The sequence below is a fragment of the Zootermopsis nevadensis genome, unplaced genomic scaffold, assembly GCF_977971745.1.
Source record: "Zootermopsis nevadensis isolate Lab colony 2312 unplaced genomic scaffold, Znev_1.0 Znev_ptg000008l, whole genome shotgun sequence".
Lineage (NCBI taxonomy): Eukaryota > Metazoa > Arthropoda > Insecta > Blattodea > Termopsidae > Zootermopsis > Zootermopsis nevadensis.
In genome coordinates, this window is record NW_028259140.1 from 10,302,750 (window position 1) to 10,329,475 (window position 26,726).

General features: G+C 36.6%; 1 protein-coding gene across 6 annotated transcripts in view; it reads right to left on the bottom strand.

Moving 5' to 3' along the window:
* LOC110832934 (fibrillin-3-like) overlaps positions 1 to 26,726 on the bottom strand; it is a 113,665-nt gene that overhangs the window by 28,365 nt on the left and 58,574 nt on the right. For 4 of the 6 annotated variants that reach the window (XM_087345045.1, XM_087345046.1, XM_087345047.1 and 1 more), the window contains exons 4-22: positions 23,357 to 23,439; positions 20,353 to 20,469; positions 16,015 to 16,122; positions 15,194 to 15,289; positions 13,889 to 14,083; positions 11,560 to 11,808; positions 10,373 to 10,528; positions 9,508 to 9,675; positions 9,226 to 9,348; positions 8,372 to 8,494; positions 7,899 to 8,147; positions 7,255 to 7,374; positions 6,578 to 6,793; positions 5,427 to 5,626; positions 5,066 to 5,246; positions 4,474 to 4,640; positions 3,608 to 3,743; positions 3,019 to 3,378; positions 866 to 991 (exon numbers count right to left, since the gene is read on the bottom strand). In XM_087345045.1, coding sequence (XP_087201171.1) covers positions 866 to 991; positions 3,019 to 3,378; positions 3,608 to 3,743; positions 4,474 to 4,640; positions 5,066 to 5,246; positions 5,427 to 5,626; positions 6,578 to 6,793; positions 7,255 to 7,374; positions 7,899 to 8,147; positions 8,372 to 8,494; positions 9,226 to 9,348; positions 9,508 to 9,675; positions 10,373 to 10,528; positions 11,560 to 11,808; positions 13,889 to 14,083; positions 15,194 to 15,289; positions 16,015 to 16,122; positions 20,353 to 20,469; positions 23,357 to 23,439 — 3,173 coding nt within the window. The remainder of the gene's footprint in view (positions 1 to 865; positions 992 to 3,018; positions 3,379 to 3,607; positions 3,744 to 4,473; positions 4,641 to 5,065; positions 5,247 to 5,426; positions 5,627 to 6,577; positions 6,794 to 7,254; positions 7,375 to 7,898; positions 8,148 to 8,371; positions 8,495 to 9,225; positions 9,349 to 9,507; positions 9,676 to 10,372; positions 10,529 to 11,559; positions 11,809 to 13,888; positions 14,084 to 15,193; positions 15,290 to 16,014; positions 16,123 to 20,352; positions 20,470 to 23,356; positions 23,440 to 26,726) is intronic. The other 2 variants (XM_087345048.1, XM_087345049.1) reach the window with 2 other exon arrangements.

A 26,726-nucleotide genomic window follows, 5' to 3' on the forward strand; every position in this document is an offset into this window, starting at 1 on the left:
GGTATATGGGGCAGGGGCAGGTATTCTGTTTGGTCCGATAGAAAGAGCTAGTCTCAATCACTGGACCATCTAGCAAGTCTGACCAAAATTCTGGCAACCACCTACATGAATACACAGTGTCACAGCCAGAAGACCACAAATTAAATCCCACTATAAAAGAACACAATAAAATTATATTTTAAGCACATGGATATAATATACATATTTGTTCTGTAATCAACAAATACCTGATAAGTCACTGACTTAATCATGATCAGTACTTATGCCCATGGAATACTCCAAGGAATGTTATTTATACCATAAGTAAAGTATTGTAGGCAAAATATAATATGAAAATAAAAGCTTTGCATCACAAAACAATCTAAATCATGTTACAGTAATTCAGATACTGTGATGTACCTCCACAAAAAGCATTTTCTTACTGTGTGTCACAATCTCTGCTAATATTTGTAACAGGGCACATTCTTACTCCCCACTTAATGGTACCTGCACCTTGTTGTGGTGGTGGGGCTTGAGTACCTCAGTGATCCCAAGAGCTATGCTGGCGGTAGCATAGCTACTGGTAGGGCCTCCCTAGCCAGATTGGTCGAGGGGGAGAGGAGAGACTAAGACAGGTACCCTGGTCCTCCAGGTTGGGGGTTGGTCGCAAGGCTAACAACCTTGCACCGTAAAAAGGAAGACGTTTCAAAACCTGAATCAAAGCCTCGGACAGACGGACCTAACGGAGGACCGAATGGAAGAGGAGGAGAATTGAGGAGGCTATGTACCGAATACGGACCGGAGAGCCATAGAAGAAGAAGACATTCTTACTTGTGATCTTAGAGGTTCCAGTCATGCTCTGCCTGTAATAAGTCATATTGCTTACCCATGCACACCTGCATCATCATAGTACTCTCATATCCTTCTTTGCAATCACAGATAAAGGTGCCTGGTGTGTTTCGGCATGTTCCATCTCCACACACACCATGCATGATACTGCACTCATCAATATCTGAAAGAGTAAATAGTTTACTGTCAGTTATGACACTACCGTATGCTGACATTTTACTAGAGTACACGGGTCAGAGAGGGTTCAAATACAGTGACAACACAGCCACCAGGAAAACTTATAATGCCATGAGAAGGAGTCTGAACATGTCATAAAAAAGTTACCATTACACACTATTTGGCAAAATACAGGTAGCCCTCGATTTATGCCGGGGATGCGTTCCTGGACAAACCGGCGTAAATTGAAACTCTTTTATAATGTAAATCAATGGGAAGTCAATGACATGCGTTCCCAGCACCCAAACATTGATGAGTAATATAATGGCATTACATTTAAAGCTCTGAAATAACGTAGATAAAATAAAGGGAATTTAAAAAATATATATTTTATACACTTAAAATCGGCAATTCATTGGTCCCCACGATTGACTGCGATTCTTTCATGTGATTGATGTGTGCAGTCATCTCTGCTGTTATGCAATAGTTGCATTCATGTAAGACGCCGACCTATAGAAAATCGTGTAGTAAAAATAACCCTGGTACCTCCGCAGAGATTAAATTAGTCCTTTGAAAGTTTAAAGCGCCAGGAATGAAACTGCGTAAGAGCAAACTCGCATATGCAAAAGTTTGCATTTCACAAACAGCTTTTACCGATTCATCGATCTCATTGGAGCAAATTCGCGTTAACGAAACATACGTAATTGCAGAGATGACTGTATTTATAACTTTTATTCAAAATCAGCAAAGTAAGAATTATGATTTAGTATAAGAATCAGTACGAGATACATTGTAAAACGTTATAAATAATAGTAAAATATTTTTTTTTCACTTTTTGACTTGCTGGTTTCAAAATCGGCGTTATTCTGAATCGGCACAAATCAAGGGCTACCTATATATGTCAGTTGTATAAAGAAAATATGAAGTAATGTGTGATGTTTTGTGAATGTACCAAGCAAAATAATTTGAATTATCCATGTTTACTGATTATTGGTGTACCCTCTCCCCTTAATTAGCCTGGATAATTGAGAGTTTACTGCATAAGGGTAAAGATTTTAGAAAGTGTTTATGAGTTATGTGAATCCAGATGGATGTATGGTGCAGAGATGTGGGGTATAGAGAAAATACAGAAAGAAAGTAACAAAATTCATGGGGGGGGGGGTTTGTGAAAAAATTATGCCGCAAAGGGGATGGCTAAATTGAAAATACAAAGGGGCAAGGTAATGAGAATGATGGTGAAAGATCTATTAACAGTCTGTTGTGAATGGTAGATGAACAATTTAAAATTCAAAAGATCAGCAAAGAAATTGTAAGGGAAAGTAAACAAAATAGGATTAGCATATATGTGACAAATCAATAAGAGCATATATTATGAGTAGGATGTAAAATTTAAAAAAAAGATGTGATGATACATAAAGGCAGAATTTGTTGTATTTCACCGTGACATGAAATAGAAATAGACGAATGTATTGAGTGTTCTACAAGAAATAAGAGATAAGATGGTTTAAGACAGGTATTTGGAAAAGAAGAGTGATTAACAGAGGATATGAGACAGGAAAAATTACCCTATGTTTATAGAGTATGAAGATGTTAAAAGATATTATTGAACAGTTTACAAATTGAAAAGTGGAGAATTTTTTTATGTAACAAGTAGTTAATATAAATGAAGATTTAGTTTGTAAGAGAATAATAAATGTTATTAATGTTCTTAATTTTAAAATATTAGAAAGTAACAGTACAATTTAGATGTAAATGTGGAAATAAAATTCGTTAAGATGTAGTTAGATACCAAGGGTAAGAGAGAAGAGAATTATGGATATATAAATACGTGTTACATGGCAAGAGTGTAGTGTTAATAGAAATATATATAGAAGAACTGTGTGAACTGCAAAAATCTGTTGTCAAGCAGACAAAGCCCTAGGCATTAGAGAAAACAACTTTGTTATTGTTGTTGTTCTTCCCATATAAATAGGCTAAATTTAAGAATACCTTTAAACCTCTGTATTTCTAAATCCATGGAAAATGTCAGCTCACCAATACACTTTATGCCATTTTCATCCAGTGCATAGCCCTGGTTGCACTTGCAGCTGAAACCTCCAACCGTATTCTTACAGCGACCATTGCTACACATTCCTGGGAACTCCGTACATTCGTTAATATCCTTGCGATCAATGAAGCCATTCCCTTTGGGGCACAGTTCCTGATGAGCCTGAGTTCCTGACCGTGGGCAAGGTTCACATCTGCTGGTTCCAGTGTCCCCTCCACCCCAAGCTTTGCCCACAGAAGAGCAACAGCATAGGATGCGTGAGAAAATTCCTTCTAGAGGATTACTGCACTGCCCGTGTCGGTACTCAGTATAACATGCCTCCTGCCTAACATCCAGACATACTGTACCTGTGGACATACATAAATTCTACACATTTCAGTGAAATACAGATATACGTCAGTGAAGGCAAAGCTGATTGCAAATTGTAATGTAATATTCAATCCAAATCCCACAAATCTTAGTTGCCAGATAGGCCATTGATCTAAAGTATTTTATATTATTGATATGAAGTTGTCTGAGGTAAGGGTAAAACATGCCTCTCATTCTATATTCAGTGTTTAAGGAAAACTAACATACCAGTAGGATCCAGTGTCAATCCAGGTGGACAGGTGCATGTGAAAGAACCATCTGTGTTGACACACGTTCCTCCTCCTCGACACACTCCAACATTCAGGTCACATTCATTTACATCTGTACATGTTTTACCATCTACCTATACAAGAAAGAAAACATGAATAGCTTTGGGAAAGACAAGTATTTTTAATTAATAACAGAATTGCATGGTTTATTAACAATCACTAATTCAGATTCCTCATTAAGGTATATTTGGTAAGATCTATGACAGTGAATTCATAATTGTGCAGTGTCTACCATTTTAATCTCTTCTATTCATGATTATAATGGTGGAAAATCTGAAACTAAAAGTAATAAATTTATGCAATGAGAAAGGACACTAAGTTTTATTGTGACTTCACAATTTCTGGCAAAAAATGTATATTATTCATGCCATAAGTGGACTAGTGGAAGTTTACTAAATTGTCCCAGATATGTTCATAATTATTACTTTCCCTTGATATACAAATAAGTACTTTCAGTTTTCCAGTTCTCATGATGGTTGCCTTCTAATTGTTGCACTGTATAGTTTGGTAGAAGTCTACCAACGTCTCAGAAGTGCTTACTGCCTCTATCATCAGGGAAATGGAGTAAGCCACACATAATAAAATGGCTCCAGATATAACAACCAGTCAGACAGTGTAGAACACAGGCTAGACCACAGTCTAACAAGGCCACCACCTGTCTTTCCTCTACTCCTTCTGACCAGGCTGTAGTCTGCCCTTTGACTCCCTTGCCCTCACACTCTTCTTCTATGGTCGAGCCAAAATCCCTTCAGCAGACATGCAAACAAATAAATAGACAGACAGGATCTCCCTCATTGTATTTACCTTTGCATAACCTTTAGGACAGTCACACAGGCCATGACATATCTCACATGGACTGCCCCATGCCAGTCCAATTGAACAGCAGCATTCAGATTTTAATGTAAGGCGATGCAGATTATTCTCACAGCGACCACCCACTAACCTGGTCCAGCATGACCCCTTCCTGTTATCTGCACAGAAATTGTACATCCAAGAGAATCTGGGATATAAGGAAAGAAAGTTATAAAATATCTGAGAACAGTGTGGTATCAAAAAAATAATCAGTGCATATTCCTCATAAATGGACCAAAATTCAATGAAGACAAAGCATGATTAAATAAAACTGTAATTTCTATTTATATCCACTGCAGATAATAATACAATTCCATAATTCAAGACAAGATTTTATTCTGAATTCATGTGTTTGTTTTACCATAAACACTTTCTCTCTCTAAAATATGTGTTCAATGGAAACTTAAGCTGTCTATTTTCCTTTGTCTGAATGACTAAGATTCCTGCTTTGTATTTGGGAGGTACTGACTGAGCTATGCCATCTCATAATATAACACTGTAGAAAGATTAAAACAGGTGACACCTATTAAACTGTTTCACTTACCAATGCAGATCCTACCCGTGTTGTCCAAAATGAATCCTGGTTCACATTCACACTCGTATGAACCAACACTGTTCACACAGGCTCCATTAAAGCAAGCATCAGGACCTAGCTCTCTGCATTCATTAATATCTTCACATACTTGTGTGACAGGGTTGAGCTGAGTGCCCGTGGGGCAGATACACTGCACAAGCAAAATTACAAAATTAGAATTCAGGCTGGTAGAAACAGTATTCATGTGAATCTACACTTAGACACATGGCTTAAAATCACACACTGATAACAACAACAAAATGTTTAGGCATTTCAGGAAAGATGGATTTATGACACCCAATTCACACCCTTAGACATACCAGCGACTTACTTGAAAGCTGCCTGGAGTGTTCCTACACTGCCCTCCACTACAGACCAAGTCATCCAACTCACATTCATTGATATCAGAACAAATTTTCCCTGTATTATCAACCTGATACCCTGGGTTGCAAATGCACCGGTATGTTCCCATCAAGTTCTCACATGCTCCATTTTGGCATATATCAGGAGTTTGTGCACACTCATTGATATCTGCAATTTAAAAAAGGATAAATCAGATGTAATTCAAATACAATAATTTCACTGGTTTTCAAGCATTATGACACTATCACTCTTTTATGCTGCTGAAATTAGTGCAGATTACCTTTTTGTAGCATTTAGTGATCTATACTTTATATTGTTTGCCACTTTGTTTCAGTACAACATTAACATTTTGGGCCCTAACCCATAAAATGGAATTTGTTACCAGTTTCACAGAGACCCATAACTAACTAATTAACTATATGGCTTAGGAACCCAAAGGTTCATCACCGAATTAATCAAAGCCCTCCACTGGACCCTGTCCTGGGCCAACAAAATCCAGTCTCCTTCAACTCCTATCTCCCATAGATCCCGCCTGACATTATCTGCCCATCTACGTCTAGGTCTCACCAGCGGTCTCTTTCCCTCAGGCTTCTCGTTATCTATTGTGAGTTTGAAACCCATATGTAGATAAATAGAATAATAGTTTTTATGGAAATCATTCATTCTGTACACAGATGACATGCAGTTTTTATATACCAACACACCTTCAATTGCACTCCGGCTAAATGAAATTAATATAATGAACACTTGATTAAACTGCAATGAAAAAGTTATGCCTATACAATTTTTATTGCTTACAAACCTCTTCTTTACCAAGCCTCATATCATGGATTTCTGTGATCTGATGTTTCTTCATTTTACGTTATATCCATAATACAGGAGTTAAAGGTACATATGTGTAAAAACTTACATTGAAATCTATTTTTTGTATCCCCTGTTCATATGTCCAACTACAAAATATCCTTCCCAAAATACAGATCTCCCATATTATATGTTGTTAAAATTCAGTGAGTATGTTGGGAGATGAATAGTTTGGACAGACAGACCCTATTATGTATTCAGAACTGAGTAAAATTTCTAATAAAATGCAGAGAAATACATAAACTGAACAACACATACCATCCCCATTAAACGTCATTCCTGCACCATGCGGACAGAGAGCTTGAAATTCAAATGAGCCTTGTGGGGGACATGGCTGACACGGAGTGCCCCAGCCCATTGGTTGACCAGTGATCACAGTACAACAGCAGCAACTTGACTTTGTTATTGGCATCGCAGTTGGATTCAAGCACTGACCATCTCGGAACTGGGAGTAGCACAGATCACGGCGCGTATCTGCAGCAAATAGCGTCCCCTGCTTAGGTTATTGACAGATGTACTAACACACACAATTTCAAGTGTGATAGTGGCACAGACTGCAACACCATCAGAGATCCTAAAATAGTAGACTTAATTTTCTAGAAATTATTTCTTAATTATCAATATATATATATATAAAATTAACTTTATCAGTTGTATCTTCAAATGAGATTACAATTAAAATGTCCGTTTTGTAGGATACAAAATGGACACTCATATGGTACCTTGGAAAGCCCATGCAACACATTCGACAGCAGTACTCAAAATCAAGAATGATTCATTGTATGACAAACGTGTATAATTTTAGAGGGTCATGGCAGAAAGGATGCATCATTATACTGCATATGGTGTGTTTATATGATGTGCATTTTGAATATGTGTAGAATTCAGTAATGTCACTCCCTATGAGTAATTTAATATATTATAGTGATGTTTACCAAGACATGATCTTCCATCTGGACCAAGTATAAACCCTGTGGTACATTCACAACGGAAACTGCCTTGCGAATTTATACAGGACCCATGTTGACAAGGGTTGCTTATGCATTCATCTATATCTGAAACAAAAATTGAGGATGTGCTGTATCTTCAACCACCTAAAAGCACCCAAGTTTATATTCTACCTTTTATTACCAAACAACATGAAACTGTTGATGATAATTATTTTGTGGGTTGTAACGCCATGGGGACTCAAAGGTACATACAATGTTTCAGAGAAAGATACTGTCTACAGCTTAGGGGCTGTTTCTCTGAAATGTTGGTATCTACCTATAAGCCCATTTGGAAACACAACCCAGAACAATCACCATCTTCAATGCCATAAGAACCTCAAATCTCACCAAAGTGGTGCTTTGAAAACTCAAATGAAAATCAGTGACCAGTGCAGCACTAGACATTTAATTTCTGGCTTGACTGACGCATCTTCATTATACAGAATCTACACGTCGCATCTGTGAAAACATCATCTCTATACCTTAAATATGATGATAAGTTCTCTAAAAAATTTTAAGTCATTAGTTTTCAAATGTTTAATTTAATTTTTTGCAGGTATTCATGTTGGTTAATGTTTTGCATTACTTACCAACACACACCTTACTGTCAGGGCCCAGTCGATAACCAGAATCACAGACACACTTAAATGAACCATCGATGTTGACACATTTGCCATTTCCACACATCCCTGTTTGAGAACATTCATCCAAGTCTACACAGAATGTCCCATCCAATGATGGTGTAAAACCATCCTGGCACACACACCGGTAGGATCCAGGTATATTTTCACAACGTCCCTTCAGGCAGACTCTTGCGTTCTCATAACATTCATCAATATCTGAAACAAAAATTAAAAACTGTTATTTAGAACAAAATGTTCTATATATTTGGAATAAAAGAAAGGTATGGCTTCTGACAGCCGTCTAAGTGACTATTAGCTTCCCAAGCAGGACTCTGCTCCACGGTTAGTTAATTACTGGTAATTCATTACTTAATCTGACTAAAAGTTTCTACTGACTTGTTACCTAGGAAGTTTTGTACATTTGGCAAACAACATCTTACCAACACATGCATGTCCAGATGGTGAGAGAATAAATCCACTGTGACAGTGACATTTGAAGGAACCATCCATATTTATACACTGGCCATTGGCACACATTCCAGTCTGACTACATTCATCGTGGTCTGAAATACAACAATCAAAACCGTTGGTATCACATATCACTACAGCTACAGAATGTTGTCAAGCTCAGAAACATTCAAAATAGGAAACTTCACAAGTACAATTACTTGTATTTAAATAATATGGTATAAAACTGTAGCACCACACCAGTTTAATATTAGGTTCATGCAGGAGATCAGAGAAGCTGGTTTAATTTTTTTTCTCCCTAACTGAAGAAACAATACATGCTTTCAACTGTTTAAATCAGGAATTTTCATACTAAAGAGTAAAACGCTTTAAAAAATACAACATAACCAATATCACATAGAATTGTGTGCTATTTTGAAATGTAATCTTCCTCATGTGACGAAAATGTATTCAGATTTCCATCTTCTGGGTTGCTGCGCTGTGTAGTCTGGTTGATGTTAACCAACGTTTCAGAGGTCATACTGCCTCCGTCATCAGGGCCCTGATGACGGAGGCAGTATGACTTTGGTCATATAACGTTGGTTAACATCGACCAGACTACACAGCGCAACAACCCAGAAGACGGAAATCTTCATACTCACCGCTGTGAAAACCTCAAATCTTACAAAAATGTATTCACATGGAAAATCCACTGCTTTTAGTTGTCATTCTCTTCAATTCTGATTAAATTTTTATAATATTTTCACACTTTATACTTGATTAGAATAGAACAACTTTATTTTAAATTAAAACACAAACAAAACAATATGATATCACCAGAACCAACCTATACAGTATTTTCCATCAGAAGACACATCAAATCCTGGTGGGCAGACACAGTTGAAACTTCCAGGAGTATTTGTACACTGCCCTCCTTGACAATAGTTTAGTTCAGAGCATTCATCAATATCTGCAAGGGCAAAGTATATCTTAAGGTATCTAATACAAATAAATTAAAAATAAAGAAATCTTACATACATAGCCAAAGTTAATTTATTATATATGTGTGACAGAGTAAACAAAATAACATTTTCAAGTAATACAAATACAATGTGAAACGATGACTGGCCTTCACACACTTCAGACTCGCCCTTTCGGTATCCTGGGTAGCAGTCACACCGGTATCCATCAGGAGTATCAATGCAACGTCCATTGCCACAAATGTTGGCTCGCAGAGCACACTCGTTCACCTGCGTGATGTCACCAGGGCTCGGATGGCACAACCTCTTATAAGCCTCTATAAAGATAAACAATCTTATAAGTATAATGCATCCAGATAATTCCAACTGGAAAGAAATATAATCTGCACAACAGAGAATCTGAACACTTCTCATTGTATCATTTAAAAACATCCCCATCGGCGAGTGCGCTACAAAGGACCAGATTTGTTATGCAGCAGCCCTGAGGATGAGAGCAGAGATTGTTCTCGAAACGTCGGCAGAAGATATAGTTTATTCGCCATTCAGCCATTTTACGCGGCTTGTAACCTGAGAGTCTTTCATCAGAAAGATAGTCCATTATACCACTCAATTTATTTTTTCACATTCATAAATTAATGTGCCTAAAAATTTAATTTCATAAAAAGCTCTGACTCTCTACAGCTTCTGTTATAATGCCACCAGCTCAAAACGGTGCCTTTGTATACAATTTTACTCATGCGTGGTCAATCAGTATGAACTCTGTTCTCAAAGCATGGTGCAGTGCCAAGGCCTCATGGACTTTCAAGAGTCTAGACGTTTCCTCAATGCAACCACATTTAACCTTTATTGTACAGAAATAGGGGACTTAAACCCACACTACTATGTGCTTGCCAGCTGAACTCTTGTAGTTAGCAGTGGTATGCTGCTGCAAAGCACAACCAGCTGAACCACATACGTTTCTTTAACTGTAGTGAATTTAATGTCCAACCTTTAAGGAGGTTTTAAACTACTTACCAGTATTGGGTGTGGGGCAGATGTCACAGTTATCACTCCACCCTTTGCCCATGTTCATTCCACAGCAGCAGTCCTTTTTAGAGAGCTTTATTGGCAGTCTGTTCCTGCATTGTCCAGTTTGTGTCACAGATGTATAGCAGTTTCCCTGGCGTGCATCTAGATACAGGAAGTATGTACATGGTGAGATTTCAGGTTCTCACAGCAGCATGTATGAAGATGACTATCATCAGGGATATTGTGCCATGTGGTCTGGTTTACCACCCTGATGATGAAAGTGGCAAACAGTTCTAAACTGTCGATAAACTTCTACCAGCCTACACAGTGCAACATCCCAGAAGACAGTAATTTTGAAGTTCATAAATATTACATCAAATGTATAAAGTGAAGCATTCGCGGCAACTGAAGTTGATGCAAGATTCCCAGGTTACAAGCCGAGTCAGGCGGCTTGTAACCTGGGATCTTTCTTCAATTACATCAAATAGTAAATGCACAATGTCAGTTATATTCTCAGGTTCAGAACAATGCAAAAGCACTGTTTTATCTACAATTTGTATCTCAAAACACAAATAGCATAATGAACATCATGGCAAAGTGGTTACTTAACTCTCTAGTTAACATATTCCGGAGATCCAGATATCCTAACTGAGGTTTCTCATGGTTTTCCTCAGTTCCTCCAGGCAAATTCCAGAACAGTACTTTAAATTAAGCTACGACTGCTTCTCCCATATCCTTTAAATTCTTTATTCATTAATCATCCAACCACTTGATGCTATATAGTCTCAGCTACTGACATCATTGTTAAAGAAAACACAAACCAAACAAGTACACAAAGTACACATTAATGAATAAATGTAGTTAAAATTATATACTCTTTGAGGGAGGTGAAGAGGTACACACAGAAACTGAAATACATAGCTGTGCCCCATCGTCATGTATATGCTCTATATGTCTTAAAACGGATGCATGGAAATATAACAAACATTTTCACAATATGAATAATTCTGTAAACAGATAGCTTATGTGAACTGTACACGGACAGATGGATTGTTTACAGTAAGTTGTTTCCATCATACGAGGCATAATAGAAAAAATGTTAACAAAAGTAATAACAACTACATATTTGTGGAAATAAAAGAATACTTACAATATATTACAGTATAAATCAACCAAACATGTTTGCTAAATACCTATGCAGCCTTTCCTGTCTTGGCTAGGAATGAAGCCTTGGTTGCAAACGCAGTAGTATGAACCGTCAGTGTTAACACAACGTCCATCTTGACAGAAGCCTGCCTCCTTGCACTCATCACGATCCTCACATTCATTGGTTTCTATGTTGCGTGTCTGTCCCTCAGGACACTCACAGTTGAAAGAACCCACTGTGTTGACACATTTGCCACCTTGGCACAGGCCTGGGATCGCTTCACATTCATCGACATCTGCAGACATAGACACACGCAATCTGTCAGCTTTAATCCGTTTATTCCATGCATCATGTAACACTGACCTCACACTTGGACAAATAAACTATTTTCAGAAATTAAGTGAATCCAGAACAATGAATGAAAGCCTAAGAAACAGTATTGTCATGACCCTGAATACAAAATCTTAAAATACTATAATGAATTCAAAGAGCAGAAACCCTCTGGTGTGTCCCTGCAGTATTCATAATCTGGTAGATTTGCACACTAAAATTCCAGAATGTTATCACTGTGGCCTAGTGACATCACCGTACTTTCTTCAGTGCTACTTACAGATACTATTTCCTTCAATAATTTGGTACAATATATACATAAGACATCATGCAACAATGTAACAATGAAGATTGACATACATTCCTAATTTTTGTATACAATAAAACTGTCATCTGAGTAAGTAGATCATATCGGTTGGGAATCACAAAAATCATATTTGTTTACACAAGGTAAATTCTTTGTAATTTGGCTTCTTGTTAAATTAAATCTCAACTACTGAACTAGTACTGTATTCACCCTATGATTTCAGACTCTACATTCTATACATTCAGTAATTTTTTTTTTGGGGGGGGGGGGGGGTTTGTGTATATATATAGACATTCTCTGTGTTAACACTCATAAAATGTTCTCTCCTTTATTATTTAAATTATTATATGAGGATCAGGTCTCAGACAGTTATTCAGAGATAGCATTTGTTCGGCTTAGTGATCTGGGTTCTGAAATTAAATATTACAGCAGACTGATTTATGTAATAAAAATTACACTGTCATAACCAGTTGCATCTACTGTCTTCAGCACCACTTCTGAACCTTGCACATATACCATTCCACAAACACTCACTTGAAAAACAGAGAAGAAATTAACAAATGCGAGCAGCTTTGTTCATAAAAATGAATGTTACCAATTAGCTGATAACCACTTAACCTTGGAAACTCAAATATGGAACCATATATGAACTTTAATGCATGCAGATAGAGAGTCATGACTCATATCCAGTATTACAGCATTTCATTAGTATGCATGTTACCACTCATATCAAGACATAAATTAATACGTTTGTAGTGTTAGCTGACACACATCAACATACAGTATATTCCACTGGCAGATAACCATCCCAGAGACCCACTTCCATGCCACACACAATCAGAAACCAACAAACATCTCATCTGGCAACATAAAAAGAACGCTACACGGACAGTAATATTTGATTTACAGCAACAACTTTGATATCTAGTACATATTCATTAACCATACTAACTACTCACATTAAACGTCTGCTGTAGCGAGCAGCACAAAGAAGAATGAGTGCACTATTTTCTTAATACACGCATACGAAAGAGCATTATGTATGTAAATATCTTCAGTCTAATATCAATTACAATTTTACAGATTTTTAATTATCTACTGTAAGTTGCCATTATGAAACAAAAATTAACAACAAATTGCAATAAATTAATTTTTTAATCAAAGCGTTAACATTACAGTTGGTGCATTAAACTAGAACATCCTTAATTTGTGTTCTGCTACAAAGGGAGAAAGTTTAATAAATATGCCATGTCATTATGTTCCCTTGAAATCCTGGGTCCCTTACACTAATTTCATGACAATCAAGATAAAGTTCTCCAAAACCAACAAAGACAGCCATCTTCAATCCCATCATTCTTTAAATTGTTTTGGCTGAAATGGCATGTTTATAAAAAATGTTACTAAAAACAGTTACAATTAAATGAATGTGATTTAAACCAATGGCACCAATTATGCCATTTTATTAGTACCCAACACTAACAGAACAAGATTTCTAATCATATATGGATAAATGATAAAGACAAATATTTTGATCTGCTACACCTGTCCATTGATACAATCCATTGAGTCATTTTGTGTTTGTGTATAAAGCCAATTAACGTCATACCTCATACTATTTGCTTACAAGTCCTTATACTTTCCTTCTATTTGAATTTTCATTTTAACTCATTCATGGATATGTTAACACCTACATTCACATTCCGATTTTTGACAGGCATTAATGAAACTGCCAACTCACCAACACACTGCCCACTGTGGATATTCTTAAGGTAGCCTTCATCACAGTCAAGGTGTGTGGGACACTTTTCACAAGGATGACCCCATGCTTGACCCACTGTGGCACAACACAGCTGTTTTGTACAAACCACTCCTTGTAGTTGACCCTGACACATCTCATTCTTCACTCTGGTAAAGCAGGGCCCTGTCCGGTAGTCTGTTAATAAGAATGCATGTGACATGCAGCAATGAGAAAGTGAACAGTTTGCACGGAGCAGTGTCAAGTTATCACATTTCATGTCCATACCACTCTATTAGACTGGCTGCCAACCAATTCAAACTAATTTTGACGTAAGATTTAAAGTTCTCTTGGCAATGAAGATATTGATCATGGTTTTCTGGCTTGTGATGCCATGTCTTGTAAGTGATAACCAACATTTTGTAGAAACACTGCTGATCACCTATAAAAACAGTGTCACAACCCAGAAGACCATGACACTTTCTGGTTCCTTCCTGTTGGTATACAATGAGTATCAGACTCACAGAAATAACATGGGAGAATCATTGATGTCAGACATTGTTCAACATGTTGCAGTACTGAGTTAGAGATGATCAAAAACACAATTTTGAGTCATTATGGCCAAAGTAAACTGCTTGTTTATAAGAAGCTTCAATCCCTCATCTGTAAGGTTTTGAATAACTATTTATCTTATATGTATATATTTTCCTTCTTAAAAGCATAGTCTTGAGTTCAACATTTAAAAGATTAGGTCATATTTCTTCTTCATCATAAATAGTAACTGAGAATCATTTTGCTAATCTCTCTTCATGTATTTAGTCTATGTGCTGTGTCTAATTTTGATTTTAGTATAAATTAATTTTGTTTCATGTAGGAAACATAATAAAATCACAAAATAAAATTTCAAAAATTAAGGTCATGCAGCCACTAAAATTATGGTTTAAATGTATCAGTCAAATAGATTAAAACAATTGTAAAAATTATACACACTGGCTAATGCAGTTGTAAGAAATGCATACAATTTTTACAATTGTTTTAATCTATTTGACTGATACATTTAAACCAATAATTTTAGCAACTACTTGACCTTCAGTTTCTTAATTTTTTTAATTTCTTCATTTTATTCTGTGATATAGAATTTAAGATAATATCAAAACCACATGTAATTCTGATTCAGAATAAGAAATTTATCTTCAGGGCCTGAAGATGATCCAGTAAGAAAGAAACTTGTCGCCCTAATAATATTTCATTGGTAATAAATATATTGCATGTGATGGAATCTCTGAAAAAAAAAGCATAAATAATTACCTGCTTCACATCTTCTTCCCGTAAATCCATAGATACAAGCACATCTGTCCGGCCCAATACACCGACCACCATTCAGGCAAGGTTCTTGACACACCGCTAATAATAAGGAGTATTAATTAGGGCGTATCATAATAAGTGAGTGTTCCAGTGATACAAACCAACATCACTTATGAATCTACAACACTTAATAATGATTTCTGAATGCAGATATATTGATTCATGTAAGACTTGAGGTTCTCACAGTGGTGAGTATGAAGATTTCTGTCTTCTGGGTTGTTGCGCTGTGTAGTCTGGTCGATGTTAACCAACGTTTCAGAGGTCATACTGCCTCCGTCATCAGGGCGATGAGCCATCACCTTGATGACAGAGTAAGTAGTCTTCCAGACTACACAGTACAACATTAAAGAAGACAGTCAGCTTCAGGTATTTTAATATTTACATAAAGTAAAATTTAAATTAACGGTGTAGGGATGTAGCAACCCCATCGCCCAGTGGGATGCCACTGCAATCAGCCACCCGAGTACTGGCGGGAAAACCAGAATCACAGAGGTGGTAGGAAATGACCAACCTCAGCCTCGACACAGAGGACGGCCAGCCAGGTGGCTTAGGAGGCAGCCCCTCCAAACCTGGCAACCAGTCGTTGGGACAATCACCCACACTTGGTTTTAAATATGATTCAGAGAAACAAAGACTGTTCGGCCAGACAGCTTCCATGGACAGAATGGAGCAACCAACCCCGACGCTATAAAGGCAAAAAGGGAGATGAGAAAGAAGAAGAAGAAATTTAAATTAAAATAAACGTAAATAAATAATAAACTTACGTTCTCCACAGAATTCACCTTGATAGCCAGGTCTACACACACATTTAGAACCACTACAAGATCCTCCATTTAAACAAGCTGTTGGGCATGTACCACCATCTCTCCCATCTGAAAGACGCATGACAATGCTGTACATGAACCAGTTTTACAATAAAAGTAAGTGAATGTCTTGTACCTACATGAGGAGAAATATGTATCTACAAAGACATTCTTTACCTTGAAGTAAAATTTCTCAAAAATGGTGCACCACACATAAAGATGTATAGCATACTTATGACATTTTCTACAAATCTGATCTGAAAAAAAAAGCTGTTGAGTTATAGAAATGCAGCCCCTTTTCTATGTCCATACCACAGATAACTCAGATATGTTTAATGGAAGGTATCTAGTACCATAATTTATTGAATTAAGTAAACATTAAATAATAAAATGTTAATAATTGCATTTTAATTAATTACTTAGTTTAGACAACACAACAAATGTGATTCTGTTGTCTTCTTTCCTTTACATTTCTTCAAAAATTTCCTACTATGAGACCAGTAAATTAATATGTTGTCTATGATATAATTTGAAAAATTGTGGTTTCATAGTTAATTCTAGAGTTAAACCACAACAGAAATTCCATATTTGTTTTTAAGTCCTTCATTATGAAATTTTGTGGTTTCCTTCACTAACTGAATTTATCAAAGCTTCATTGTCAACATGGACCATTTTCCATTCAGACACTCTATGCTTGTTTCTGCAATTTCTTGCACAGCCTTCTCACTGATTTTATTGCACAAACTTCTAGGCCCACCAGTCATGTACTCTTAACGTTATATTTAAGCAATGTGAATTTATAATCCAACAATACAATACAATGTAGTCTTCTGACTTTTTGTATCATGTAGTCTGCATGAATTTTGAGGTACTTTCTGGCTCTATTATCATGTTTCTCCATCATTGCCCTGATGACGGAAGCAGCAAGAACCTCTGAAACGTTGGTAAACTTCCAAAACTAACAGCAACAACCCAGAAGTCAACTTCATATCTGCTGCCGTGTGGACTTCAAATCTCACTTGGAGACAGTAAGTTTCTCTGAAATGTCAGTCCACACATAAAACAGCAGCAGGAGTAGAAACAGAAGTAGTAGTAGTAGTAGTAGTAATTAGAATAGCAGTAGTGATTGTAGTAGCAAAAGTAATATTTTATCTTTTAGAACAACATATTACGTAACAAAGATTGTGCCTATTTTAAATTTATTCGATCTAACCTCAAAGTTTGCCCGTCGTTAAGTTTGTATTTGTTGACTTTGAATTAAAATGTTACACGTAATTTAAAAAAATGTTTATAGTCTATATTAATACAAAATTCCATATTCCTAGCCTCCACGGTTTATTAGTTATTGCTGTCAAACAAAAAGTTAAATTAGCTCTTCTTACTGCCGCCATATTGTTAAACATTCTTGTAACGATAACGAAATATCTGACAGAGTAATGCATTCAGAAATCCAGCACTGTTTTTTCAGTCAACACCCGATGCCATCTATCCTATTTTTCAGAACAGTATGATCAACATATAAAACAATTACTGTGTCCCGTGTTTGTATAATTGTGTAATATGGTCTCCTACATCGAAGGAAAGAACATGACTTAAAAATACAGACCGATACAGCAACGAAGTTATAAAGTCAACAGTCTGTGTGTACCCGATACAGCGATTCCAATAGATATGGAATAAATGAAGAGTAAAGAAAATTAAGTACGTTATAGGAATAACACGTAGGGAACATGTTCTTCCGAAACGTTGGTATACATATACCCCCCCCCCCCACCCGATAAAAGATCAAATCCTACATTGATAAAATGTGTGTGAATTATTTTACTGAATTGCGGGACAGTGTTATTCTGTTTTCCCACGAAATAACACAGAATGACCCTACAAACTAACAAGCATGCCGAAGCTTCAAAATCTCCAGAACTTCAGTGGCTGAAATTCGCTATGTACTGCTACTAATGCTAGAGTGATAACCGCAGAATACAGCACGACGTCAGGCAAACAGTACGACAGTGATGCTGGTTGGGTTGCCTACGGTGAGTGGCGAAGCCTCGTTGATGCAAATACGAGAATGTGGAAGTCTGAGTAGAAGCATGAGAAGTTTCAAAGTGTAACTGAATTTTTATCATGTTAAATAATGAAAACTTCCATATATATATATATATATATATATATATATATATATATATCGAACTTCACCTTATAATGCAAATACAGTGTGACCAAAAATTGTATTTTTGTCTACGTTGATAGCACGGACCTATGAGAGTTCTTTACTGTTCAGCAGTGTAGATAATGTAAATATACGTAAATGACCACTATTTGAATTGTCACATGGATATCGCATTCACAAGCTCTTTCACTGTGCTCGCAGTTAGTCGGCTAGAGTTATGTGGATCTTATTCTCAAGTATACAGCCAACCATTGACTGAGGAAATAATCTGGAAATTACAGGTAGAATAAATTCTACTTTTTCCTTCCTACAGCCTCTCGTCTTTCAGCGGCAGGAGAAAAAGGAGATTCTAAAGCCACGTAATTTTCTGACCTTATCTGGGATTTAGTTCGAAATCGCATTTACTTTGTAACATTTATTTCTTGTAGATGGCACAACCAATGCGTTTGTTCCGAGTTATCCAGTCTCCTGCCATTGAGCAGATATTGAATCAAACGACAACACACATTTTCTGCGTTTATACAAACAGAAAACAAAAATATAGACGCAGTGCACTCCCAGAAGGAAAAGCAAGTTTTACAAACGGCAGCTTGCCGATCTACTTCCACTAGTGACTATGCATACAGTAATTTTCCAATTAAACCTTCTGGCGGCGGAAGAAGCAATGGCACTTGAACGATCCTGTGGGCGTGAAGCAGCTGAGGAAGTGATGGGTGGGGTCAATTCTCCCAAGTCACTGGCTCTTTCTACAAGTATTTAATCCAGACTCAAGGGTTTGACCGAACAGAAATCTTATTGAAAAAGTTCAGAACTTCGTTCTCAGCACAGCTGACATCATGATTTCGCGATGATTACTGCAGAAGACGCTTACATCCACGGGACTACGACGTCTGCTGAACGAGGCAGTAACTCATTTCGCCGTTTTCATTAAACCGACCAATTCTTTACACATTTATATTTATAATCATTTGTAATCTGTATATTAGACTAAGATCTTCCTCGGCCATGACACAGCACAGCGGTTTTTCGCCGGCTCCTCAATGTGGAGGCCCGGGTTTGCTCACAGGGCAGTCCACATGTAATTTATGGTAGACAAAGTGACACTGGGTCAGATTTTTCTCCAAGTTCTACGGATCTCCCTCGTCAGCATCATTCCACCGATGCTCCATATTCACTTATGTGTCATCTGGAGAATGGACAGTTAGCGGCCGCTTTTCCACAAAGACAGAACGAAATTTCTGTAGAATGAGAAGCTTTCGGAAACATGCGCCTTGTTTACTAAATTTAACATTCTATTATGACATTTGATACACGATAGGCTAAAATAACATCATTTCTATGATCATAAGTCAGAAATACGAAAATGTGTCTACAGTAGTGAGAAATTGTTAAGATTATGGCGATTGATCATGTCTACAAACATCAGATAATAATAGGGCTACAATGGATCTGTAAATAAAGTTCTTACATATCCTAAGAAAGCCAACTGGTCATTTTGAATTTGGTATTATACATAATTTCATTCAGAATACCCCCAAAAAGTTATCTCGCATAACAGAAAAACAATTGGAGGAGAAGTAAATGAGTAATAAGTCATCTGAGAATGTTTTGAATTATAGCAAGCTGGGAATCAACACTAAGAAATATAAACCAGTTTCATGATGAAACGAAAAGAAGAATAAGTCCAAAAATGTTCGCTATTAGACATGTTTACTTCGGAAACTGGTATCATCCCAGATGCAATTTCAGTTTCTCACGGTGACGACTATGAAGATGGTCTTCCGGTAGTTTGGAAGACGTTTACCGACGTTTCAGAGGCAATATTTACCAGATGGAGACAGCAAGAACCTCTAAAAATCAGGTACAATACCACAAGGCACAATATCTCAGAAAACATTGATCTCCACATTTGCTGCAGTGAAAACCTGAAATCTCATGTCATATGTCTTCGACATTTTCCAGGAATTAATTATATAAAATACATCTTAATACAGCCTATAATATAGGTGTATAGGTGTGAAATATCGGTATGGCATTAAAAAGGCAGAAAGAGACAATGAAGAAATTGAAGAAACAAATAGAAAGGACGGAAAATAAGGAATAAGGTCTCTGAACGAAGAAGACCTTACCTGGTCTTTGCTGCTGCGACGACGGTGAAGGACATGACGAAGAGACGGTGCCTCCGTCACACAGACAGATGTTGGGCTTGATGCATCGACCAGAGGCGCACGGCCGAGAGCAGATCGCTGTGAATGCAATCAACAAATTCCATTAGGGATACACACAAAAGCAGCGCCAGGCAAGTCCACTCCGTCGCTTAATTTATGGTCACACATTTCGTTCAAACTGACAAAAGAGACGTCCTTGTTGGTTTCCTGCGTTGTAAGGGATTGTTGACTTGTATGTAAATGCCAACGTTTCTAAGAAACATCATGCCTCCATCTTCAGGGCTGAAAGTGGAGGTAGCATGTTCCTTCGAAACGTTTGTATAACCTATACGTGCACATGACGTCACAACGTGGACGATTAATATAGACATTTTCACCGCCGTCAGAAACTCAAAATCGCATACGCCTTAGGAGACATGCATGTGATATTTAATTAACGTATTTGCATCAAAAAGGGAGAAGTTCTTAAACTACAGGATGCTTACACTATAAAATACAAAATATACTTGCATGCTCTATTGGGGGAAGAAGAAGAAGAAGAAGATGACGACGGCGAGGAGGAAGAAGAAGGATTGTAGAATCTGAGGTTTTCACGGAGGTGAGTCTGAAGATGGATGTCTTCTGGGTTGTTGCGCCGTGTAGTCTGATAGAAGTTTACCGACGTTTCAGAGGTCTTTGCTGCAGTATTTACGGCCTCCATCATCAAGGCGATCATCGCCCTGATGATGGAGGCAGCAAGGATATCTGAAATATCGGTAAACTTCTATCAGACTACACGGCGCAACAACCCAGAAGAGGCCATTTTAAAAAGAGGGACTGGACACTTCTCAATATAGTACATATAAAATAATATGAGCATTCTATTTCAGCACTACTAGACAAACTATGAAAGCTGTCCACACATTAGAAAGGAAAATCAGACTAATAATATCTTAAAAATCAATTATCGAACACTTACACAAGTTTAGGACAAAAAATAACACTTGAGTAACTTTAAATACTGAATGAATTACAGACTGAAAAAAAAGTTCTGGATATTTCACTGCGGCTGCATTACACATTCTAAGCAATGACGAAATCTTAAATATTACGTTTTTTTGGGTGTGATAAAAAATGAGATGTCGCGCACGTAGGTTACCTTTTCTGACATTAAAATGTAATTTTTCAAGAAGTGCACTGTCATCTAAACCACCACTAAACAGTTCTGTGAATAAAAGCCATCACAGGTACTAGTCAGACTTAGAGGATTACATTTCTTAAATAATTTTATACATGACATTGTAATATTTTATTTTGGCAGGTAGATGTATAATGATTCTTAAAGAATTTGAAGTTTTCACGGCGGTGAGTCTGAAGATGGCTGTCTTCTGGGTTGTTGCACCGTGTAGTCTGGTGAAAGTTTACCAACGTCGCGATCGCTCTGATGATGGAGGCAGCAAGCACCTCTTAAACGTTGGTAAACTTCTACCAGACTACACGGTGCAACAACCCAGAAGATAGTCATCTTTAGATTCTTAAATAAAATATGCCAAAATGGAACCCGGAAGTAATAATAATGAGTTTGTTAGTTTCATAACATAATGGAGGAAGACAACCAGAGAAGTTCAACAGTGAAGTGGAATAAAGAATACGATCGGTGACATAAAACCATAAATACATACGAATACAGAAAGACTAAGAATATGCAGAACAGCTGCAACGTACATAGCGCGTAACAAATAACTATAAATGCATAAAAAACATAAAAGATTTCTAAATTCATTCATGGACATGACAATGCCTAACATTTTTGTACCCGAGATATAAGATTCTCACGGTAGCGATATGAATAACTAATTTTCATTATTTATTGAACACTAATTACAAGATTTAAACCTTGCCCCTGAGGTACATAGTGCAGCAGATATTTATAAAATACATTTTCTTTTTAAAACGTGTTACATGCATTAAATAGATTTATTGTGAGGCATTACTATATTATTATTATTATTATTTCGTAGTTATATTTCCTTCTGCTTCTGGAGATCTTAGCAATTCTTATTTTGCTTGCTATTTTTAAGCCTTTAAAACAATTATAAACAAAGTCTCTGCTATTTTCATAACTATTTAAGTTGAAAGGGCGTGTTTTATATACAAATATCTAACAGCGTAAGCACTCTGAAAAAAAATGACCTTGGAGTTTGATTCATTACAATTAAATGATAAATAAACTATGAGGAATTTTATGAATGGACACAGAGCTAAATGATTACGTTATTAATTCATAATCCCACGCCGTGAATAACAAAGTATCCTAAGTATCAAACTCCTTATTTCCCACTCTTGTAGGGCCGTACCTATCAGCAACAGTTATCACAATCACTGCTTAGAATAACCGTTAACCACACTTAACATCAATGAAACCGCGGTTATTAAAGAATGGCTGAGCTCTAATCTTAACCTAAACTAACCTAAAATTGTAATGATATCCCACATAATTTCCCACGCAAAATCAACAAACTGTGAAGAAAATTAACGTTTCATACGGTAAGCATATTTACGACATTACTAAAGGCGACAAGTTAAAAACTGAGTTATTAATGTCTGCAACTACTACCAGCAGATGTTCGACTAATTAACATAGATTATAGATTATAAAACAAAACTATATGCTCTCAGGGCATAAACAAATCGAAAAGCAGGGCAAGGTATGCCAAACATTGGCATAGTAAACAATCAGATAAGTGTGAATAACCTCTCTAAATTACAATATTAATCATCCTTTCAAAGGACATAACACAGGATTGTAAGACTTCTTCGAAGTTCATTGATCGATACTAAGGTCTCCCAAGTCAGAGAAAATTAACAAACACTGCTATAAAGTTAAATGGTAACGGAATACGGAATAAGTCTGTGATCCGTAATTTCGAATCGTTGAGTGTTAGGAATCTCTTATATATAGAATCTATTAGAGTTGTTTACTTACGTACAACGCAGAGTCCCGTAGAAGCTTTAATCGTCCATCCCGGACAGCAGTAATGGCGATATTTTGATCGACAAACGTTCGGTCTGCAAAAGAGGAAACATTAATTACTTCCAAACATCTTTACACAACCACAAGATAAAATCTGTGACCGAAAACAATTTATGCCTTGAAACACGAAGACAGGGCGACGTTTTCTACTGTGAATTCATATTAATTTTTCTTCTATTATCCTATAAACAAAAACTTTCTGTATTCACTTTGTTAACTTGGAGTCTACTTCGCGTATGCTATCTTTAACGTTTCAATAAAAGCTTTTATTATTCCTTGTATTAGATTCATGTTTCTTGTGTCTGGCCTCATTTATAACACGTGTTCCCAATAAAGCTCGTTACGCCTATAACATTTTTAATTTCAGACATTAATAACAGACGCGTTTTTAAAATTAAATAATCTTAGCCCAACTGTTTATCTCAGAGTGACAAACTGTAAGAATTTCAAAATGTTTCACCAAATACGAATTCACACAAAAATCAACCTTATTTGGCCCACGGACCTCTAAAAATTTACGTTTTAATTAAGTGGTAATGATGTAGGTTACGAAACGTCTGGTCTTTCAGACGTTTCGCAACTATCTTTAACAGCAGGGCATTCACACGCAATACAAGACGGAAGTGATAATTAACCATCCTTTAAGATAAAAATAAAATAATTTATTGATCCTGTATTGCGTGGGTTTGTTACAACCACAGAGTGAAAACAACCACTGTACCTTGCCCACAGGCAGTCAGCTTTGCCACCTAGCACTCCAGTGAAATGAAGAATTTACAAGCCAACCGCACAGATATTAGATCCTGGCTGCACTAGAACAAAAAAGCTATAAGAACTGATGGTTTTAATAACGGTTATGTTACAACCGGTGTTGATCTTCCGATGATTGAGTCACATCAACTGTACTGGTCATTCGCGACTGACAATGTATCCAACCGAAACATAATAAGTCTGAAAATTGAATAAAAATTTCCTTGGATATTATCCATCGTCTAGTAAATATAAAACGTAAAACGTAACGTAAAAAATCTCCGGAGATAGGGATTAGCTCTATCTAGTGGGCCCAACTGTGTAGGAACCTGAAGACGGAGATAGAGTCCCATCTCCGAAACGTCGTTTTATATTTACTAGACGATGGATAATATCCAAGAAAAGTTTTATTCAATTGACTCTTCACCATCGACAAGAAGTTTTAGATTTGATATAAGTCTGAAAATGTGTACTCCAATGGCAAACATAAACTTTCCAAACACGTGCTTACGTGATTGACTTTGATGTTCATTTATTTCAGACACAAATGCATTGTTTCGAAGCTAACGCGCTAGAAGTATGCCAAGGTATTATGATTCCAGACTAAGAAACAGTTTTCCTCGTATTTCGTCAAATATTTATCGTACTGAAAAATTTTCATCTAAAATCTATTTATCATATCAGGTCGTATATCATGTTATGTCCTGACTGTTTGAAAGATAAAAACAAATCATCAAAATGGAGCAACTTGATATGCAAAGTCTGAAGATTTAGGTATACCAATGCATTACCATAATGATAATGAGTACAATAAAAACGCTGTTAAAGAGAAGAGCTGTGTGTAAGCTTTCTCTGCTTGTGTTCAAGTTTATTAGGGTCAATGGGAGTTGCAGTGATCCATGATGCAATAGTATATTCAAGTTTAGATTTTACCAAAGCAAACTTTAATATCAACAAGCTGTCAGCTGTGGGAAAGAAAAAACAATAGCCTAATAACCACGTGTTACCTGGCCTATTATCAAAGTGTCCGGGACTTACAGACAGATGCCTAAAGCAATATAAAGTAACAACCGATCACCTTAAGACCGGATTAGACCCAGCTTCCGAAACGTCGTACAAGTTATACTATTTTTTTCCGACAGTGAATATAGTCCAATATGCAACAGAATCTTCCATTCTGTTTACTCTATAATATTCGTCACACGCCTGTCCTAAATTACCACACTACATCAGAGGTCATCCAACTAAACTACATTTCGGAAGCACCCGGTTTGAATTCAGAATGTCGTTGTCACTAACGCTATATAATCTGAACAGCTGAAAGCAATGTTTTAAATAACCAATAAAAGACGTAACAATAATTTAAAACAATTTCCAGCGTTACTACCGAATGGTTAACACTTCTGCTACGGGATGTCCAGGAAAATATCTGTAGATCGGTTAACCTTGACTGATATTTTTCCTCGGTTTCTCTAAAAAAATTCCTGGATAACTCGTTAAATTACGGCATGAATCTTACTTTCTACACCCTTTCACATCCATTAATTACCTATCATTCGACGCCACACAGTCCGATCTAATGACAGCGTCGTTAAATGAATAAATATTAAACTCTTCATATTTCAATGTGATCTCTGCGGTTTGACGACAGTCGCTAAGATGAAGTTACCAGATACGCTGTTCACAGCTGTTACTTATGAAATACGTGTTCGCAGTTTTTAGTAACTGAAACGACGAACGGCATAAGATTCTAAACTCTTACAAGGTCCATCATGCAATGCCATCTACCTATATTTTTTTACTTAGTGTATATTTTCCTAAATCAGCGTCCTCTTCTCTTTGCACAAACCTACATTTTATAAACTTTCCGAAAAAGGCACATCATATGCGACATGATAAAAACCTAATTTAGAATCATAATTTATTTCATTAAATTATTTATTTAATATAACAATACTTTTAAAAATTAATATTTTATTCACGGTATTATTTCAAAATTTCAGTTATAATAACGCAATTTTAATAAAAATTAAATTCAGGTTTTCCTTATCAGCGTTAATTCAGATTAAATCTCGAAGATTAAAAATGCAAATGGATGTGACCTTCTTAGCCTTAACCTAAATCTTAAGCATGCATACAGAACACCCAAGAACTGGCTGAAAGACTTTAAAGGAGCACTACATTGTCTTGGTTTTTACGCCACCTTAAAAAAGTCTCATTCTTCATAAGGTAACGGATGTAATAAACAGTTCCAAATGTAGGCAAGTGGCAACACAGGGACATCATTTTTATCCTTCGGCAATTGTCTACGACTGCTTTTTCGACGTATTGTTTCATTAGCAACCCACAAAATGGGGCCATGGTGACAAGGCTGAAAAAACAATTATCGCCATATAAGTAAGAATGTAATATGCCTCAAGTGTGAAGTTTCCAAATACATTCTTTGCGATTTGTCAGCCCTCGTTTGTCTTGATGCGAATATATCGCACATTAAATATGTTGTTGACAGAGCTGATCAATAACGAAGAGAGTACACTGCAGTCATAAATTCTAAGGCTAACAAAGTTAATCA